At 55.6% G+C, this 17,685-nt stretch overlaps 1 protein-coding gene across 1 annotated transcript in view; it reads left to right on the top strand.

Moving 5' to 3' along the window:
• The first annotated feature begins 16,324 nt into the window (after positions 1–16,324).
• The window catches only part of TNIP2 (TNFAIP3 interacting protein 2), a 36,864-nt gene continuing 35,503 nt past the window's right edge, over positions 16,325–17,685 (top strand). Inside the window, 1 exon segment of the mRNA XM_032395556.1 lies at positions 16,325–16,603. Coding sequence (XP_032251447.1) covers positions 16,325–16,603 — 279 coding nt within the window.

Here is a 17,685-nt window from a genome sequence, read left to right as displayed (position 1 = left end):
AGAAAGAAAGAAAGAAAGAAAGAAAGAAAGAAAGAAAGAAAGAAAGAAAGAAAGAAAGAAAGAAAGAAAGAAAAAGAAAGAAAGAAAGAAAGAAAGAAAGAAAAAGAAAGAAAGGAAGGAAGGAAGAAAGGAAGAAAGAAGAAAGAAAGGAAGAAAGGAAGAAAAGAAAGAAAGACATATGCAAAGAGAATGTAGGTGATCATACATTCCGGACGAGGCGGGTTCTCCAGGCGCAACAGCAAAGGCGAAATGACCGCTTCTGAGGACAAAGGAAAGAACCAGCAGGCATGGCAACATAAAGTGACCCCAAAAAAGTGAATGTCAGAAACGCCATAAATAAATTGAAAGGAAAACCACAAGCTGGAAAGGAATACGTGCAAAATGCACGCATCAACAAGGGGTGAATATAAAAAGCATTTTTACGAGTTATTTACAAGTTTCTCCATTTAGTTAAAAATAGGAACTGTGTGTGACCACTAACACAACTTTAAACACGTTCCACCTCACCAGTAATGAATAAATACAAACGGGAACAATGAGATGGCGTTTTTTTATTGACTAAGATCAAACTCTTCCTTGGCACCCCAATATCTAAGTGCAGGTAAAAGCAGCTTTTTATGGCTACACATTCGTGTATTTACTTATTATAAGGAGAACTTATATTCACTCTTTCTAGGGCTGCACAAAAATGAGCTGGTCTTGAGGCCCACGTTCACATCCTGCCAGTTCAACCCGACGAAACTGGGCACACAGCTCATTTGAGCGTGTGTTTTAAATTTAGTTTCGACTCATTACCGAAGTCATAGGTGCATGTAATTTCGAGAGTGACATAGTTTTTACACGCCTCCTACAAAACACAGCCGTCCCCCACCCCTCATTTTCCATGGCAACTTTTAGCTCATTCTTTTGGTTTCACTTCCATATTCCCAAGTAACACGCTTTTATCGCCACTTCCTGACTCTGATATCATGACACCATCGTTTTGTTCAGGTCGACAGTCAGGGTCGGCATCGTTGTGCTAGCGTGTAAACACTGCTCCCCTCTGAGCCACAGGATGTGTCCCAATAACTTTTCCTCTCCTGCTCTTCTACTTCTTGCTTCCCTGAACCTAATGTCACATTTTTCTAAGTTGCTGAATTTCTCATAACTAATTCAACTCTAAATTCTGCCGAATGTCCACATCTCCCCCAAGATATCCTGGTGTATCAGGTCTTCTTTCAACTCAAAATAGATACTGCTTTCTCCACCGGGGTCCAGCCTTCACCCCGGGAGCTGCCGGCCCCGGCACCCCAACATTCCCTTCATCTTCTCTGCTGAGGATCCCCTGCTTCCTCCATCCCACAACTTCCTCTGCTCAGTGGCGCACACTTTCAATCAAGTAGCTTCCCGAGAAAGAGTGCTGGGACAGAAGCTTTTTGAGGCCTTATCTTTCCGAAATGTGAAAGTTAATGACGGGAAAGCTCACTGCAGTGGATGTAGTACTGCGCTAGGAGGGGAGACTGGCAGGGAAGCTGGAACATTCAGTGCCAATTATAGGAGGAATTGCCGATTACAGATCTCGAACAGAAGCGTCCTTGACAGCCCGGAATCCGCAATTCGGCTTAGGTCATGATCCCAGGCCCCAACAGGGAAAGATGGACACTGTGTCTCCTACACATCAACCGTCTCGCAACTCAGTCGATGGGCTTTTGTTGGAAACAGCCCCTCCCAACATCCTCCTCTTCCTCCAGAAAATGAGTTTCCCCTCCTTTGTTGGACTTGCCTATGGTTTTACCATATCCCACTTGTCCCAAATAAACCCCATTCTTGCTGGTAAGAGAACTTTTGTTTTTAAGGTTAACAGAAAATATCTTTCTTCTACCCTCTCTTTTGATTAATAGTTGGGTTGACTATAAAATTCTAGCTTAGAAAGCATTTAACTTTGGAAAGTTGAGAACTTTTGTCTGTTGCCTTCCAGCTGAAAGTTTTGCTGTTGAGCGTCTGAAGCCGTTCCGTACCCTGTTGTTTGTGCGGTATCTGCTCTTTCTGACCGGATGCTTGGAAGATCTTCTCCTTATCTCTGGTGTTCTCAAATTTCCCTTTGATGTGTCTTCTGTGTGCATCCGTTCTCATGCTTGGATTGGAGCGTTCAGTAGATCCTTCAATCTGGAAATTCAGGTTTAATTTTTTTTAAATATTTTATTTATTTGGGGCACCTGGGTGGCTCAGTCGTTAAGCGTCTGCCTTCGGCTCAGGTCATGATCCCAGGGTCCTGGGATCAAGCCCCACATCGGGCTCCCTGCTCAGCGGGAAGCCTGCTTCTCCCTCTCCCACTCCCCCTTCTTACGTTCCCTCTCTCGCTGTGTCTCTCTCTGTCAAATAAATAAATAAAATCTTTTTTAAAAAATTTATTTATTTGAGAGAGAGAGAGAGAGTGAGCACAAGTCGGCGGGGAGGGCAGAGGGAGAGGGAGAAGCAGACTCTCCACTGAGCAGAGAGCCTGATGCGGGGCTCGATCCCAGGACCCTGGGATCATGACCTGAGCTGAAGGCAGACGCTTAACCTTCTAGACCGATTCTCTCACACTTTCCTCTTATCTTCAACTGTTTGCTCTATGTTCTGCAAGATTTCTTCAACCCTAGCTCCCAGCTCTTCCACTGAGTCTTCAATTGCCGTGACCATATTCTTCCGAATTTCCAAGAGCTCTTTGTAGTCCGTAAGTGTTCCTTCTTGATAGCACCCTATGCTCGTTTCTTCCTGAGGACATTGATGATGGTTTTTCTAAGTCATCTTCCAGCACAGTCCCTGTGTCCCCCCAGGGGCCCCCTTTTGTTTCGTCTTGATCTTCCAGATCACGGGTGTCCCTCAGACGTCTGGTCATCCCGGCTGGCTGTTCAGGCTGGACAGTGGGACTCGGGAGTCGGGCTTGTTGACTGTTAGTTTTGCCATTTGGTCAGCTGGCAGGAAGGGGCCCCTGGTATCTCCTGGCTGATCAGAGGCCCTGGACAAAATCCCACTGCCATCCTGCCTGGAAGGGAATGACCCAGTTTCCAGTGTTCTGGGCACTGAGGGTGGGGGGTGGGGGCAGGTCTGGGGTTGCAGCACTGTGCACCCTCTCCCCCTCTCCTGCCTGATGGCCCAGTCCAGGGACACTGTGTCCGGCCCACTCCAGCAGAGAAGCTGGCAGTACCGGCCGGGTGGAGGAGGTCTGCTGGCCCCACTATGGGTGGGCACTACAGAGAGATCTGGTTCTCTGCCTTTCTGACTTTAGCTCCACCCCACCCACACTTCTAGAAGCCCCCCGGGGCCATGAGTTCCTGAGCCTTTTAGAGGGAAGTGGGAGGCCCTGGGGTCAGGGGACACGGGGAGCCTGCCTCTGTCCTGAGGCTACCAAGGCTGGAGTTAGTCCCTCCCTCTGAAACCCCACTTCCTCATGTGCTGGGGAAGGACTGCATTTTCCCTGGGCTCCTCCCACCTGAAGGAACTTTATACCAAAGAAGGAGCTTTCCCAGGCTGCCGCAAACGCCTGAGGAGCCCAGCTGGGGGCCATCCTAAGAACTTCACTCTTTGGGTCTGCCTGTCCTTGGGCAGTCTGTTTTCAAAAGTCTTTGTTAAAAATAACCCCAGGGGCTCCTGGGTGGCTCAGTGGGTTAAGCGTCTCTTGATCTCGCTCAGGTCTTGATCTCAGTGTCATGAGCTGGAGCCCTGCGTTGGGCTCCGCTCTGAGCACGGAGCCCACTTAATAAAAAACAAAACAAAAACAAAAGCAAAAAACAAAAAAAACCATCAAACCCCAGTCAGCATTAGGCTTTTACGTTGAACATCTTAACTCAGATAACACTTTAGGGCGCCAGGGGGCTCAGTTGTTAAGTGTCTGCCTTCGGCTTAGGTCATGATCCTGGGGTCCTGGGTCCCTGCTCAGCCAGGAGCCTGCTTCTCCCTCTCCCACTCCCCCTTGCTTGTGTTCCCTCTCTAGCTGTCTCTCTCTGTCAAATAAATAAATAAAATCTTAAAAAAAAATAACATTTTAGCAGTCACCCAACACCTGTGTTGACAGGTAACCGCTTGGTTATCAGCTGACGCCTCAAATATCAGCCAATACCCTTGCTGATTGCCAAGAAGAAGGCTCTGTCTGGGAATGAAATACAGACAGTCCCCTGTGTCGGGGGGAGGTGAAGAGGGGGGATGGAGGGTGGCTCCCTGGAGGAGGAAAACGTTCCCACAGGGAACGGAGGAGCCAAGACCCAAGAGCCACCATGACCACGTTAGCCTAAGGGACCGGCTGGGGGCTCCTGTGGCATCACCTTCACAGGTGAGGTCACTTTCAGCTTATGGGCACATTACCCCCATCCAAAGAGGGTGGCCTCTCTAGGAACAGGGACCACAGCTCATGCTGGCCACACTCTGGGCACTCGATACAAATGTGTTTAATCAATAAGAAGATTAGACTATGCATACCTTCTCTCCATTCAACAGGTGCAAACGTTGGGACCAGAGAGAGGAGATATTTGGGTGTTTTTTTTTTTTAAGATTTTATTTATTTATTTGAGACAGAAAGAGAGAGAGCACAAGTGGGGAGGAGGGTCAATGGGAGAGGGAGAAGCAGAGTCCTTGCTAAGCAGGGAGCCTGATGTGGGGCTCAATCCCGTCCTGGCATCACGACCTGAACTGAAGGCAGACGCTTAACCACCCAGGCACCCCGAGAGGAGATATTTGTCAAGGGTTCCCCTCCCCAGGGCTGCGCTGGCTTCCTGCCCTGCCTGTCCTCAGCTGCCACGCCCCATACCCACCTACCCCCGGAGAGTGCCAAAGGTGCCCAGCCTCCAAGTGCCTTCACTGGGCCTCTCGTTTCTTCCGAACCCTGGGACCCTGGCTGGGAGAGCCCTGCCTTACTGACCCCCTTAGAAAACTGCTGCCCGGGTCAGGAAGAGGACATTGAGGGTCCCAAGAGTTGGCTTCTTGGCCCAAAGCAGGGCTATCTAGGGCCCTCTGCTTCCATAAGAAGGCTCAGAACCTTCTTGAATTCTCTCTCTGGGGCCAAAGGGTCTGGAAAGATGTCCCGGCACTAAATGTGCCCAGGAAACGGAGCAAGATGGAGAGAAACATGATGTTTCCAGAAGGGCTCTTGGGGATGTCGTATATGCAGTGGGCAGGGAGGGGTCTGTCGGACAGTACTCAAAGGCTGGCTGGGAGGAGGGCAGCCGGAGGGGGCAACCCCGTGATCCCCCAGCCAGGGTTGCCTATCACTCTGGCTGGGCAGGACGAAAGCGGAGATCCACACCCTGCAAGGCCACTGGAGCATGTCTGAGCTCCAGAGACTGGCAAGGAGTATGGTTGTCCCGACCTTCTCCTGGCTCCCCACCCCTAGCAGCCCCTTGAGACTGGGGTGGGGGGGGTGGAGGAGGTCCCAGCTCAGCCTCAGCAAATGATTTATTCACCCCTGCATGCTACATATATTCACTGAGCACCAAAATGTTCCCTCATTCCACAAATCTCGGTTGGCGGACGCCTCCCACGTGAAGCACCGTGCCAGGTGCTGGGGTGACGGTGAGCTGGCTGGTGAGGGAGGTCCTTTCCACTCCACACCCCACCTCCCGCACCCCAGGTGAGGGCAGTGCCGCCCTCCTCATTGCGCAGGCCCACGGCCTCAGGTCCTCCTGGACATTCTCTCACACCCCAGCCTGCTCTGTGCGAGTTTCCTAGGGCTGCCGTAACAATTACATGAAACTCAGTGGTTTGAAACAGCACACGTGCATTACCTGACAGTTCCAGAGACCAGAAATCTGATGTGGGCCTCCTAGGGCCAACATCAAGTTGTCTGCAGGGCTGCGTACCTCCGGCAGGCGCTCAGGGCAGAGTGCCTTTCCTCGCGGTTCCCAGCCCCTGGACACGGCCACCTTGCTCAGCGTGTAGCCTTCCTGCAGGGCTCAAAGCTACGGCAGGTAGGGTCTCTGGGCCTCTCCAGAGCTGCTCCCTCTGCCTGGAAGGCTCTTCCCTCAGAAATCTGCATTTCTCACTCCTTCACCCCCTGCAAGTCCTTGCTCAAAAGTCTTACTTAATGCCACCACCTGCCTCCGTTCCGGCTCAGCCTGCTAGCGAGGGAGCAAGCGTTCCCAAACCAGATCGTGCAGCGAGACTATGGCGCCGGCCCGTCGAGGCCCCAGGTCGTCAGGCTTCCCACTCCGTTTTCTCCCCCTTGGTCTAGCCACAGCCGAGCTAGCGCGCTCAGATCAAAGGCTTCTCCCACGTGTGGCTGGGATGCTCTCCGTGGTAGATCAGAGATTGGGGGAGGAGAGAGAGAAACTGAGGGGAGGGAACGTCAGGGGCATCTCCAGCCAGCCTTCCCTGGGGAGAGCCACATCCGCATGTTGGAATATTTCAGAGCTACACATCAAGCTCCCAACCATGAAATAGACACGCTCTCTCCTTGTTCCCTGGCAAATGCACCTTGCAGCATCCTGGAAGGCTTGGTCTGGGTTCACAGTCTTGGGCTCCCCTGAGTTCTTTGCATGAACGGTAAACACAGAGGGAATGTTGGCCGGGCCCCTGTTCTGAGACCTTCAGCCTCCCCTATGTGCACCCCCTCAAGGGGTCCACTCAGCTCCCTACCCCGCTCTGTCGCTGTATCCCTGGGGCCACACACACCGGCAGCACCATCCACGCGTAGCAGGACAGGGCTGGAGACAACTCCTGCCAGGGCCGTTTGTCGGGGAATTCCAGGTCCTGGCCCCCAGTGTGGCCTAGTAGTGGGGCACAGCCTCTTATGGCCATAGAGATTCCTCCTGTATGGGGGGGACATGGGCAGAGGAAGGCAGAGTGGGGTCCAGGCAGGAGGATACCTGCAACTGGAAGATGAGGGTCATGACAGTGGAGACCAGTCAACATCAGCGAGCTTACCCGAGGACCACACCATGGCTGGGACCCCCTTCCCCAAAGCCCTGTGACCCATGAGTTCCCTCTCTCAATCCACTTGGACACCGTCTTAGGGAGAGAAGCAGAGGAACGAAGCAGTGTTCGAGGGCACGTTTCCTAACAAAGTCTGAACAAACACCTCCTTCAGGGCCATGGAAGCTTCCGGATGTAACCACACTTTGGACCAACAGGACTGAAGTCAAATTCCGCCCCCTAGCACACAGGGGCCTACGAGAGAGAGCAGGTTGGTGTCTCTACCTCTGCGATGAACTGGGAGATGAGCAAGGTTGTTGAGTGATGTACACAGGGTTCCGGGCCAGCAGGGGCAGGCCGTGCGCCCCGAACAGCCAGGGGTCGGCTCACGATGAGACCCCCGGGCACCCAGGGTTCAGTTGTGAGTGTTCAGGTGCAGGGTGAAGCTGGGATTCGCACATACTTTGGGTCCTGCCTGAGGCTCTGGTCCCCGTGCTGGCAGGCCCCTGGAAGCACTGGGCCACACTGCCCCCTTGTGGACACTCACTTAGGGGACCCCCCCCCCCCAGCAAGCTTAGGCTTCCTGGGCCCCAGAGCGCCCTCTTGTGAAGGAGGGTGCGGGGGAGGGGGGCAGCCCAGGTCTTGGGTGCCACCGGGATGGTGGGGGGGGGTGCTTTCCTTGGCATCCGACGTCCCTGAGCTCTGGCCAGGAGGTGAGCTGCCTTGAAGTGCTCCATCTATCCCAGTCCCTCTCTTGCCCTCTCCTGATGCCCCACTCCAGCGGGCCCAGCCTCCTCTGAGGCTCTTGACCAGCCCTAGCACTCACCCCCGAGACTGTGCCCTTGCTGTTCCCTCCACCTAGAAGGTTATTTGCCCAGACACCTGCATGCCCTCTCCTCCCTTCTGGTGTCCAGTCACAGGCTACCCGTCTTCCCTGAGCATTCTTTTTTTTTTTTTTTTTTTTTTAAGATTTTATTTATTTATTTGACAGAGAGAGAGATAGAGAGAGCAGGAACACAAGCAGGGGGAGTGGGAGAGGGAGAAGCAGGCTTCCCGCCGAGCAGGGAGCCCGATGTGGGACTCGATCCCAGGACGCTGGGATCATGACCTGAGCCGAAGGCAGATGCTTAAGGACTGAGCCACCCAGGCGCCCTTCCCTGAGCATTCTGAATAGAAACCAGGAAGAGTCAGGCTTGGAGCTGGGCTCCTGCTGGGGTCAGAGAGGGCACCAAGAGGAGGGGATGCGGAAGGGTGAGTCAGGGTGGGGGGCTCTGACCTCCCTTCTTGCCCCCAACCGAGCCTCCTCCCTCGTGCTTGCCCTCAGTGACAATCTCCCTGCTGAGCTGGACCTCTGGGAACCTCATGAGCCGTGGAGGGCTGGAGAGGGGATGGAAGGAGGCATGGACGCTGGGCCTGGGAGGGGCCGGTGTGCAGCTCACAACCTCCCCCCCGGGAGCTGAGCCAGCACAGTCTGTTCTGTGACCTCCGCAGTGGCCACCTGTGAGCCCCGCCTCCTGGGGGCACCATCATGTGCCCCTGATCCCACAGTCTGATGCCCACCCCACAGTCTGCCACCACTTCCTTTTTTTTTTTAAAGATTTTTTATTTATTTATTTGAGAGAGAGAGAATGAGAGAGAGCAAGCACATGAGAGGGGGGAGGGTCAGAGGGAGAAGCAGACTCCCTGCCGAGCAGGGAGCCTGATGCGGGACTCGATCCAGGGACTCCAGGATCATGACCTGAGCCGAAGGCAGTCGCTCAACCAACTGAGCCACCCAGGCGCCCTGCCACCACTTTCTGATGAGCAAAGCCCCACTTATCATGGCAAACAGTACAAGACAAACTAGCAGATGAAGCCAGTAATGCTGATGCCCGAGGTCCCTCTTTTAGGATCATCCCTTGTGAGGTGGGCAGAGGGCACCTGGGATCCAGGGGTGCACAGGGAACTGTGGGTTGAGGAAGGATAGCTGCCTTGGGAACAGAGCAATGTGGTGGCTCCTGAGCTATCATTGTCAGCAGGGGTTCTGAAAAAGCAAGGATGCACCCCAGGAGGTGGGGCTCCCAGGTGAGCACCTGAGGTAGTCCCTGAGCAGGCAGTGTGGACAGAGCCGGGTCGGCTCCTGGTGTCTGCTGGCCTCCTTGCTGTGTGTCACTCTGTGACTCCGTCTTCACACAGCCTTCTGTGTGTGTCTGTGTCTTCCTTCTTCTGCCTCTCACAAGGTCACTTGTCATCAGTTTTAGGGCCCACCTGGATAATCCAGGATGATCCCCACATTTTGAGATTCTTAACTTAGATTACATCTGCAAAGGCTCTTTTCCCAAATAAGGTCCCATTCACCAGTTCTGGAAGTCAGGATTTGGACATGTCTTTCTGGGGGACACCCTGCAACCAACTGCAGGGGGAATCCACTTTGTTGTTCAGAGAATATATCATCTCATGGAGAGCCCAGTGCTTGCCACGAGAAGGGGGATCTGCAACCTCGGGGGAGAAGCATTTGCCTGGCACAGGATGGGGGCAGCTCCCTGGGGCCACCCAGCTACCCGAACTTAATTCTCTCACCTGCTATCCGGGGTGACCTCACACATGAGGTAGCTGTTAGTTGTGCAAAAAGTGGCAGGAACAAACATTCCAGGCAGAGGGAACAGCAGGTGCAAAGTCCTGAGGCAGGAAAAAACTTGGTATTTTTAAGAGGCTCTCAGGATGGCTGGTCCACAGAAGGACCATGGTGAGTGGGGTGCAGACGTGCATGAGAACAGGCAGGGCCACGGGCCTTTGCGGCTGCAGGCTATGCATAGGGCTCGGCCTTTTTCCACTGTCTCATTCCCATCTGAAGCTCCCAGGACTTGCTCTTCCGGGACCATGGGGGCCGAGAGGTCAGCAAAAGCATGACCTCATCTTGCATGACCTCTGCTGACACCCACTGGCCAGGTTCAGTGTCGAGGGGCAGGGACATAGTTTTGGCCTACTCTAGTGCAGGTACCCAAAGTCACTTGGCAAAAGGACATGGCGAGAGGGGGTGGGAGGCTGGGAGCAGCAATCAGTAATATGCATTCACTGCGAAAAGCCCTGTTAGGGTTCCCAAGATGCCCTCGGGCTCAGGGACTCACTAGAAGGACTCACAGAACTCAGACAAGCTTTTATACTCACAGTTAGGATTTAGTACAGAAAAGGATATGGATCACAATCAGCAAAGGTGGAAGGCACATACGCCAGGGGCCGGACGGCCCACGCACCAGTCCCGCTGTTCCGGCCCCGTGGTGTTTATGGACAGCACTTACTCGTTCAGGTAACAATGGACCCAGCAATGGTAGAAATGAGGCTGGATGGAAAATTTAAAAGCACAGGCAAGGCTTTATTGGGGTTTATGCTTTTATTATTATTATTATTATTATTATTTTTAAGAGAGGGAGGGCAGGGTGGGGCAGAGGGAAAGGGAGAATTTAAGCTGTCTCCTCACTGAGGGCAAAGCCTGACGTGGGGGCTCGATCTCAGGATCCTGAGATCATGACCTGAGCTGAAATCAAGAGTCGGACGCTCAAATGACAGAGCCACCCAGGCGCCCCTATCGGGGTTTATGCTTGAGCACGAGGAGGGCAGCACAAAGGGATGGATCCTCAGGCTGGCTCTCCCAGGAGAGGTCAGGGAGAGTTTTTAAAGGAACAGGTGGAAAAAGGGTGCTGTGGGAGGGAATTTATTAGCACCTGTGTGCTTAAAGGTTGTGCTTCTTCGGGGCGCCTGTGTGGCTCAGTCGGTTAAGTGTCTGCCTTCGGCTCAGGTCATGATCCCGGGGTCCTGGGATCGAGCCCCGCATCGGGCTCCCTGCTCAGCGGGAAGCCTGCTTCTCCCTCTCCCTCTGCCTGCCTCTCTGCCTACTTGTGCTCTCTATCTCTCTGTCAAATAAACAAATAAAATCTTTAAAAAAAAAAAAAAAAAGGTTGTGCTTCTTCTTCACGCCGCTTGTGTCTAATTAGCATATTAAATCTCCATCCCGGGGCATGATTTTTAGTATTATAATGAGGGGAAAAGTCGGTGAAAGGTCAGCACTGGGGTCCCTTTTGGTGCAAACTGGTTTGGTCCCATCTTTGCCAGTGTCATAGTAAGCATCCTCCCTCTGCATTCCTGCAAGATACACCACTCGAGAACACAGAGGTTTAGCTTTTCTTTTTTTTTCTTACGGAGGTAGCCAAAGAATGCTGGATTTGGGGGTCAGGGATGGCGGACCTGAGTCCAGTCCCTGTTCTGTCTCACTGCCCACCAGGAAGCTCACCCAGCCTTGATGACGCTGTGGAGAACCAGTGTGACTGGCCTTAGTCACCCAGTCTCCAGCCCCTCCAGGGGTCAAGCTGGTACATCGTGCCCCTGGCCCTGCCAGAAATCCTATGGTCAGTAAGGAAAGGGTTAAGGTCTAAGCAGGGAGAGAAGGGGCCCCCGGCTGGGCTCTGAGACAATTCCTGGCTGGCAGGAGGACTAAGCCAGAGGGAGCAAGAGATAAGGAAACAGACCACCTGGCCTCCGACACAGGAGTATTTTTCTTTGGCTGCTACAGCGTATCACAGAGAATGACCAAACCTCAAAGAATTAAGTTATGAAGGGTGTTATCAACCGTCCGTGCTCAAACCAAGACAGCACGAGAATCTCCAGGCCACAAGCTTCCTGGTCAGTTCTCAAGAAAAGACTGCCCCTAAATGCCCTCCGTGGCAACCCATTTGGGACCCCTCTCACTCCAGGAGCTTCTCCTTTCCTTTCTGCTCTCACCTTAATAAACTCGCACTTCATTTCACCCTGTTGTGTCCGTGAGATTCATTCTCGCCCTGCGATCCTGTAACATTAGCACAGACCATGTGGTGTGGCCCGAGGCCTCCGGGTAAGCAAAGAGATCTTATCAGACAGAACATTCCAAGGGTTTAGAGACTATCTCCCAGAAGCAGGTCCAGGGCCCCTTCTTTCTTCAGAGTGTGTGCAGAGTTTGAGCACCCAAACCTGCATGCTAATCCTTTATTGCACAAATCCAAGCACTGCATAACTGCAGGGCGTGGAAACCGGATGCTCCCTGGACCATCTCCCGCTGTGGGCCAGGCTTCGTAGAGCTTTGTTTCAGGTCACGTGAGCATGGACGGTGGGCGTAGGGCTGGGCATAGGAGTTCTTCGGGCTAGTGGGTGAGGAGTGGAGAGGGGCGGGGGGCCAACCCACAGAGAGGGTAAGAAGGGTGGGCAGTGGCCACGTCAGCCCTGGATCTGAGGGCTCTCTCCTCAAGCTGGTGCTCTTTCTGCTGTTCCAGTGCACCAGGAGCAAGGGCACCCTAAAAAGCACAGGGCAGAGGTGACAGCCCGCATGACAGCTTACTGTCTGTGCTAGCCTGGCTGGGAAGGTACGGAGACACTTGGAGGCAGAGGGTGTGCTTCTTCCTCCGTTTGCCACGGTAGGTACGACAGGACCAGACAACCTTCCCAGGTGCTGTGACGGACTCAGAACCCAGGCTCTTGACGGCCACTCTCCGTGCCCCGTCCGTCTCTGTGCTTCACCTTTTCCCTCTCCCAAAGGCAGAGGGAGCCTTCCTCCGTGTGTTGGGCACCTTACAAAAGAGTAGAAAATATCTGTGCTACTCAGTAGCATCCCCACTGTTATAGACTGAATTGTGTCCCCCCAAAACTCATGTGTTGAAGCCCTATCCCCTGAATGTGACCGTATTTGGAGACATGGCCTTTAAGGAGATAATTAAGATTAAATGAGGTCATTAGGGTGGGGTCCTGATCCACTAGGACTTGGGGTCCTTTTAAGAAGAGAAAGAGAGACTGCAGGGATGTGTGTACACAGAGAAAAGGCCTTGTGAGGACTCACGGGGAAGGGGGGACCTGTGCCAGCCCAGGAGAGACCAGACTGGCTGGCACCTGGAATTCCAACTTCCAGAAATGGGCGAAGTAAAGCCTGCTGTTTAAGCCCCCCATCTGTGGCATTTTGTTATGGAAGCCCGAGCTGACTAAGACACCTTCGTCCAAGTAGGAACTCTCCTGGTAACGGAAGTTCCTCACCACCCGTTATCTCTCCACCGAACACACTGGGAAGGGAAGGGCTTGGGTTGGGGGTGGGGTGGGACATCACAGCAGGTGTGTGCAAATGTGGCGGCTTAAGCCCCACCAGCAGCCAACCTGATCGGCCACTGTTGGGTGGGTGTGCTTGGCCCTGGAGAGGCCCCTAGCCCCTTCTCATACCCCTTCTCGGCACAGCTGCTGCCAGAGGCTGTTCTGGCCCCACTCTGGCCAGGGTGTCGGCCCCTGTAACTCTCCCCAGGCACATCTTCCTCTGCTTGGGACTCACTCCTTTCTGTGCCTTAGGTTGCCGCTGAAATTCCCCTCCGTTTAGCTGCCCTCCTGTTTCTCCTTCTTTGCTCCTTATTTATTTACTTATACATTCCTCCCCCTTTCCTGTACAAAGTTTCCTTACTTTGCAACTTCTTTCTTTCTTCCTCCCTTCCTTCCTTCCTTCATTTCTTTTTCTTTTTTTTGTTTTTTTTTTTTTTAAAGATTTATTTATTTATTTATTTAACAGAGAGAGAGAGAGAGAGAGAGAGAGAGAGAGCACAAGCAGGCAGAGCGGCAGACGGAGGGAGAGGGAGAAGCAGGCTCTCCGCTGAGCAGGGAGCCCGATGTGGGGCTCGATCCCAGACCCTGGAATCATGACCTGAGCCGAAGGCAGCCACCCAACCGACTGAGCCACCCAGGTGCCCCTCTTTTTCTTTTTTTTGAAAGAGGGTCTGTCTCCACCATCAGAGTGCTTGCCCATGAATCCCCAGTGCCTGACTCAGTACCCAGATTTTAGCTGAAGGCACTCGCATGTTGTTAACAACACTGTGAAGGATGTTAACCTAAGAATCCTCACAGCACCGTGTGGGACACCTGTTGTGGAAAGTCTGCCATCCCTCATCCGGAATCCTGAGATCCCCAAAGCTTGGAAACTCAAAATGTCTTTCTTAATATTTTTTTTTTTTTTAAAGATTTTATTTATTTGAGAGAGAGAGAATGAGAGAGAGAGCACATGAGAGGGGAGAGAGTCAGAGGGAGGAGCAGACCCCCCGCAGAGCAGGGAGCCTGATGTGGGACTCGATCCCGGGACTCCAGGATCATGACCTGAGCCGAAGGCAGTCGCTTAACCAACTGAGCCACCCAGGCGCCCTCAAAATGTCTTTCTTAAAGTTGGTGAGAAATCTAACTTGAAAGCTGTAAGGCTTTTCATCGTCTTTCTTTATCTCAGTCTGAATAGTCGTCTTTGGAGAAATGTTAATGTATCTGGCTTTGGGGTGCCGTCCATGCCTCAGTAGGCACACCGTAATGTACTACATGTTAGTTTTCTGCTTCTGCGTAACAAACCGCACACCTCAGGGACTCAGAAGCAGCTTCTCTGAGTGGTTGTGGCTCAGGGTGTCCCATGAGGTCACAGGGAAGACGCAGGCTGGGGCTGCATCACCTAAAGGCTTGCCTGGGCTGGAGGGAGCGGTTCCAAGGAAGCTCACTGACTAGGGTGGGCAAGTTTGACGCTGGCTATTGGCACAAAGCTTTAGTTCCTCACCACCCGTTATCTCTCCATAGGGCTACTTGGTGTCCTCAGGATATGGTGGGTGGCTTCCCCCAGAGCTGGTGATCCAAGAGAGAGCAAGGCAGTAGCCACAACGTCTTTCCACTTCACTGCAGAAATCACACTCCATCCTTTCTGTAATATCCTAATGGCGACAATGGTATCAGGGGGTGAAATCACTAGAGCTGGATCCCAGGAGCTGGGGGACCCTTTCCGGAGCCTGGCTACCTCAATGACACATCCCTACATAAAATCCAAAATTCGGAAATCCATTCGGATTTCCAAAATACATGGGACCCCTAGAGTGTTGGATGAGAGACTGGAATGCCCATTTCACAGCTGAGAACCAGGGCCAAGGGCGCTTGACCTGCCCCAGGCTATAGGTATAGCAATAAAATGAGGACTCATCCCACCTCGAACAGCCGCGGTGGGGGAGCTGTTCCTCTGTCTCCACCACGGCCTCAGCCGAACAAACTGTGCCATCCATAGCCCTAGCCACGGGGACTGTGGACCTACACCTCATCTTCTAGTCCCCACAACACCCCCGACCAGGCAGGGAGGGTACCGGCTCTGACCTTCCCTCTGCAGAGGAGGAAGTGTGAGCTGGCTTTGCTCATACGCTTGTCTGATTTACAGGCCTGCCAGGGTTTTCCCGGGGCCCAGCCCGCGCTTGGCAGTGGACTACAGAAAGGGGAAAACCAGATGGGGACAGGGCGGAAGACGCAGCGGCTGTGAGGGAGGAACCTTTGAAACAGCGCAGGTGTGCCTGGGCCTCATTGTGGGGGAAAGCTCAGACTTTGAAAAGGAAAGCAGCGTGGAGCCAGAAGACCACCGGGAGTTGGTCTGGGAAGGTGGAGGAAGGAAAGGGACGGAGCAGGGCGGGTAGGACAGGGCAGCTCGCTCCTGCCTTCTGCTCTCAGCCTAGCTTAGCGAGGGGCGCGTGCGCCCGGCGCCCTGCTCTGGCTCGCTGTCATGCGGTGGGGGGTGGGGGGTAGCGCATCTCCCTGGGCTCGGCTCTTGGGCCGTCGCCCTGTTCCTGTTGCCGTGTGTGGCCAGCCTGGCCTGCAGCCCGGGGATGTGGACCCACGCCCAGGTCCAACACTTGAGGTCGCCTTTGACCCCTTCTTTCCCTCCCATCAGCAGCTGCATCAGAGGCGGCCTTACCCTCCCTCCTCCTCCTCCTCCTCCTCCTCCTCCTCCTCCTCCTCCTCCTCCGGGCCGACTCCCCGAAGACTCCCCCGACTCCGGGGAGGGGGGGACAGGGCGGGGGGAGCGGGGGGAGGAGGCGGGCCGCTGGGACAAGCCCGCCACTCGGGAACTCCGGGACCGCCGGGCCACAAGCCTGGGGCCTGGAGAGGGGGCGGGCCGTCCAAGGGTTTGGGACGGCCTTTCCGCGGGTCAGGGGCCACGCTGGTAGTCGTGGGCGGGACCGGACTGTCGGCAGGGGGCGGGGGCTAGGCGGGTCGCCGTGGGCGGGGCCAAGCTGTCGGCGGATGGGGGCGGGAAGGGGCGGGGCTGTGGACAGGGGGCGGGGCCAGGCGGGGCGCAGTGGGCGGGGCCGGGCTGTCGAAGGGTCTGGGACGGCCTTTCTGCGGGTCGTCGTGGGCGGGACCGGACTGTCGGCAGGGGGCGGGGCTAGGCGGGCCGCCGTGGGCGGGGGCTGTGGGCAGGGGCGGGGCCAGGCGGGTCGCCGTGGGCGGGGCCGGGCTGTCGAAGGGTCTGGGACGACCGGTCTGCGGGTCAGGGGCCACGCTGGTTGCCGTGGGTGGGGCCGGGCTCTCGGCGGTAGGCGGGGCGCGCCGGGAAAAGTTCCGGGAAGGTGCGCGGCCCGCCCAGACCGGGCGCGGAAGTTGGCGGCGTCCGCGCCCCCGCCGGTCGAGGCCCGTGGCCATGTCCTCAGGGGGCGCTGGGTCCGGCGGGCAGGAGGGAGCCGCGCGCGCGGCGGCCGCGCTCTGCGGCCTGTACCACGAGGCCGGGCAGCGGCTGAGGCTCCTGCAGGACCAGCTGGCCGCCCGGGACGCCCTCATTGAGCGCCTCCGCGCCCGCCTGGCCGCGTTCGAGGGGGACGCGGCGCCCTCGCTCGTGGACGCGCTGCTGGAGCAGGTGGCGCGCTTCCGGGAGCAGCTCCGGCAGCGGGAGGGCGGCGCCGGCGAGGCGGCGCTGCGCCAGGTGCGTCCCCGGTGGGCGAGAGCCGCGCTTGCTCGGCCCGCGGCGGGTTCTGAGGGGCGGTGAGTCCGCGTTGGGCCTGAGGGTTTGTGCCACGCTGGGCCCCGAGAGGTTTGAGAGTCGTGCTCCTGTGTTGGGTGTGAGGACAGTGGGGGGGGTTCCGGGGGGTGTCCGTGCCCGTGTTGAGTGTGGAGGGCGGTGCTGTGTCTGCCTGTCGGTTCTGAGGGCGCGCGTGGACGCTGTTAACCTTAAAAAGAACACTGCCAGTCATTTCCCCCCACAAATAGATTTATTCGGGCATAGCAGAGAATTGCGGTCTGGGACGCGCAAATAGGGGAGGCCACCGGACCGAGGAGGGGGGCTCTTACAGAGGAAGGGGGTCGGCGGGGGGGAGCCGGGAGCTGGCCGGGCTGTGGCAGAGGGGCGGCGGAGCAGCGCGGCCGTGCGGGGTCTCCCTGCTCCCGTCGGCTCGGCGACCGGGGAGGCGTGGGAGGGGGAGCGCTCCTCCTGCCCCGTCAAGACTCCGTTCTGAACAGTTTCCTTTATGGATTTTTACGGTGTGGTTCTGACGGCTGTGCTCCCGTGTTGGGTGTGAGGGTTGTGCATTCTTGTTGGCTCTTCAGGCGGTGTGTGTGCCGGTGTCGGATTGTCCGTCCCGAGGTGTGTGCGCCGGTGTCGGGTTGTCCGTCCCGAGGTGTGTGTCACGCCTGTGTCGGATTGTCCGTCCCGAGGTGTGTGTGCCGGTGTCGGGTTGTCCGTCCCGAGGTGTGTGTGCCTGTGTCGGGTTGTCCGTCCCGAGGTGTGTGCGCCGGTGTCGGGTTGTCCGTTCCGAGGTGTGTGTCACGCCGGTGTCGGGTTGTCCGTCCCGAGGTGTGTGTCACGCCTGTGTGGGGTTGTCCGTCCCGAGGTGTGTGCGCCGGTGTGGGGTTTTCCGTCCCGAGGTGTGTGTGCCTATGTCGGGTTTTCCGTCCCGAGGTGTGTGTGCCTGTGTGGGGTTGTCCGTCCCGAGGTGTGTGTGCCTGTGTCGGGTTGTCCGTTCCGAGGTGTGTGCGCCGGTGTCGGGTTGTCCGTCCCGAGGTGTGTGT

The sequence above is a fragment of the Phoca vitulina genome, unplaced genomic scaffold, assembly GCF_004348235.1.
Source record: "Phoca vitulina isolate PV1807 unplaced genomic scaffold, GSC_HSeal_1.0 scaffold85, whole genome shotgun sequence".
Lineage (NCBI taxonomy): Eukaryota > Metazoa > Chordata > Mammalia > Carnivora > Phocidae > Phoca > Phoca vitulina.
The sequence above is the reverse complement of the archived record's forward strand: the minus strand, read 5'-3'. Positions and strand labels throughout refer to the sequence as shown.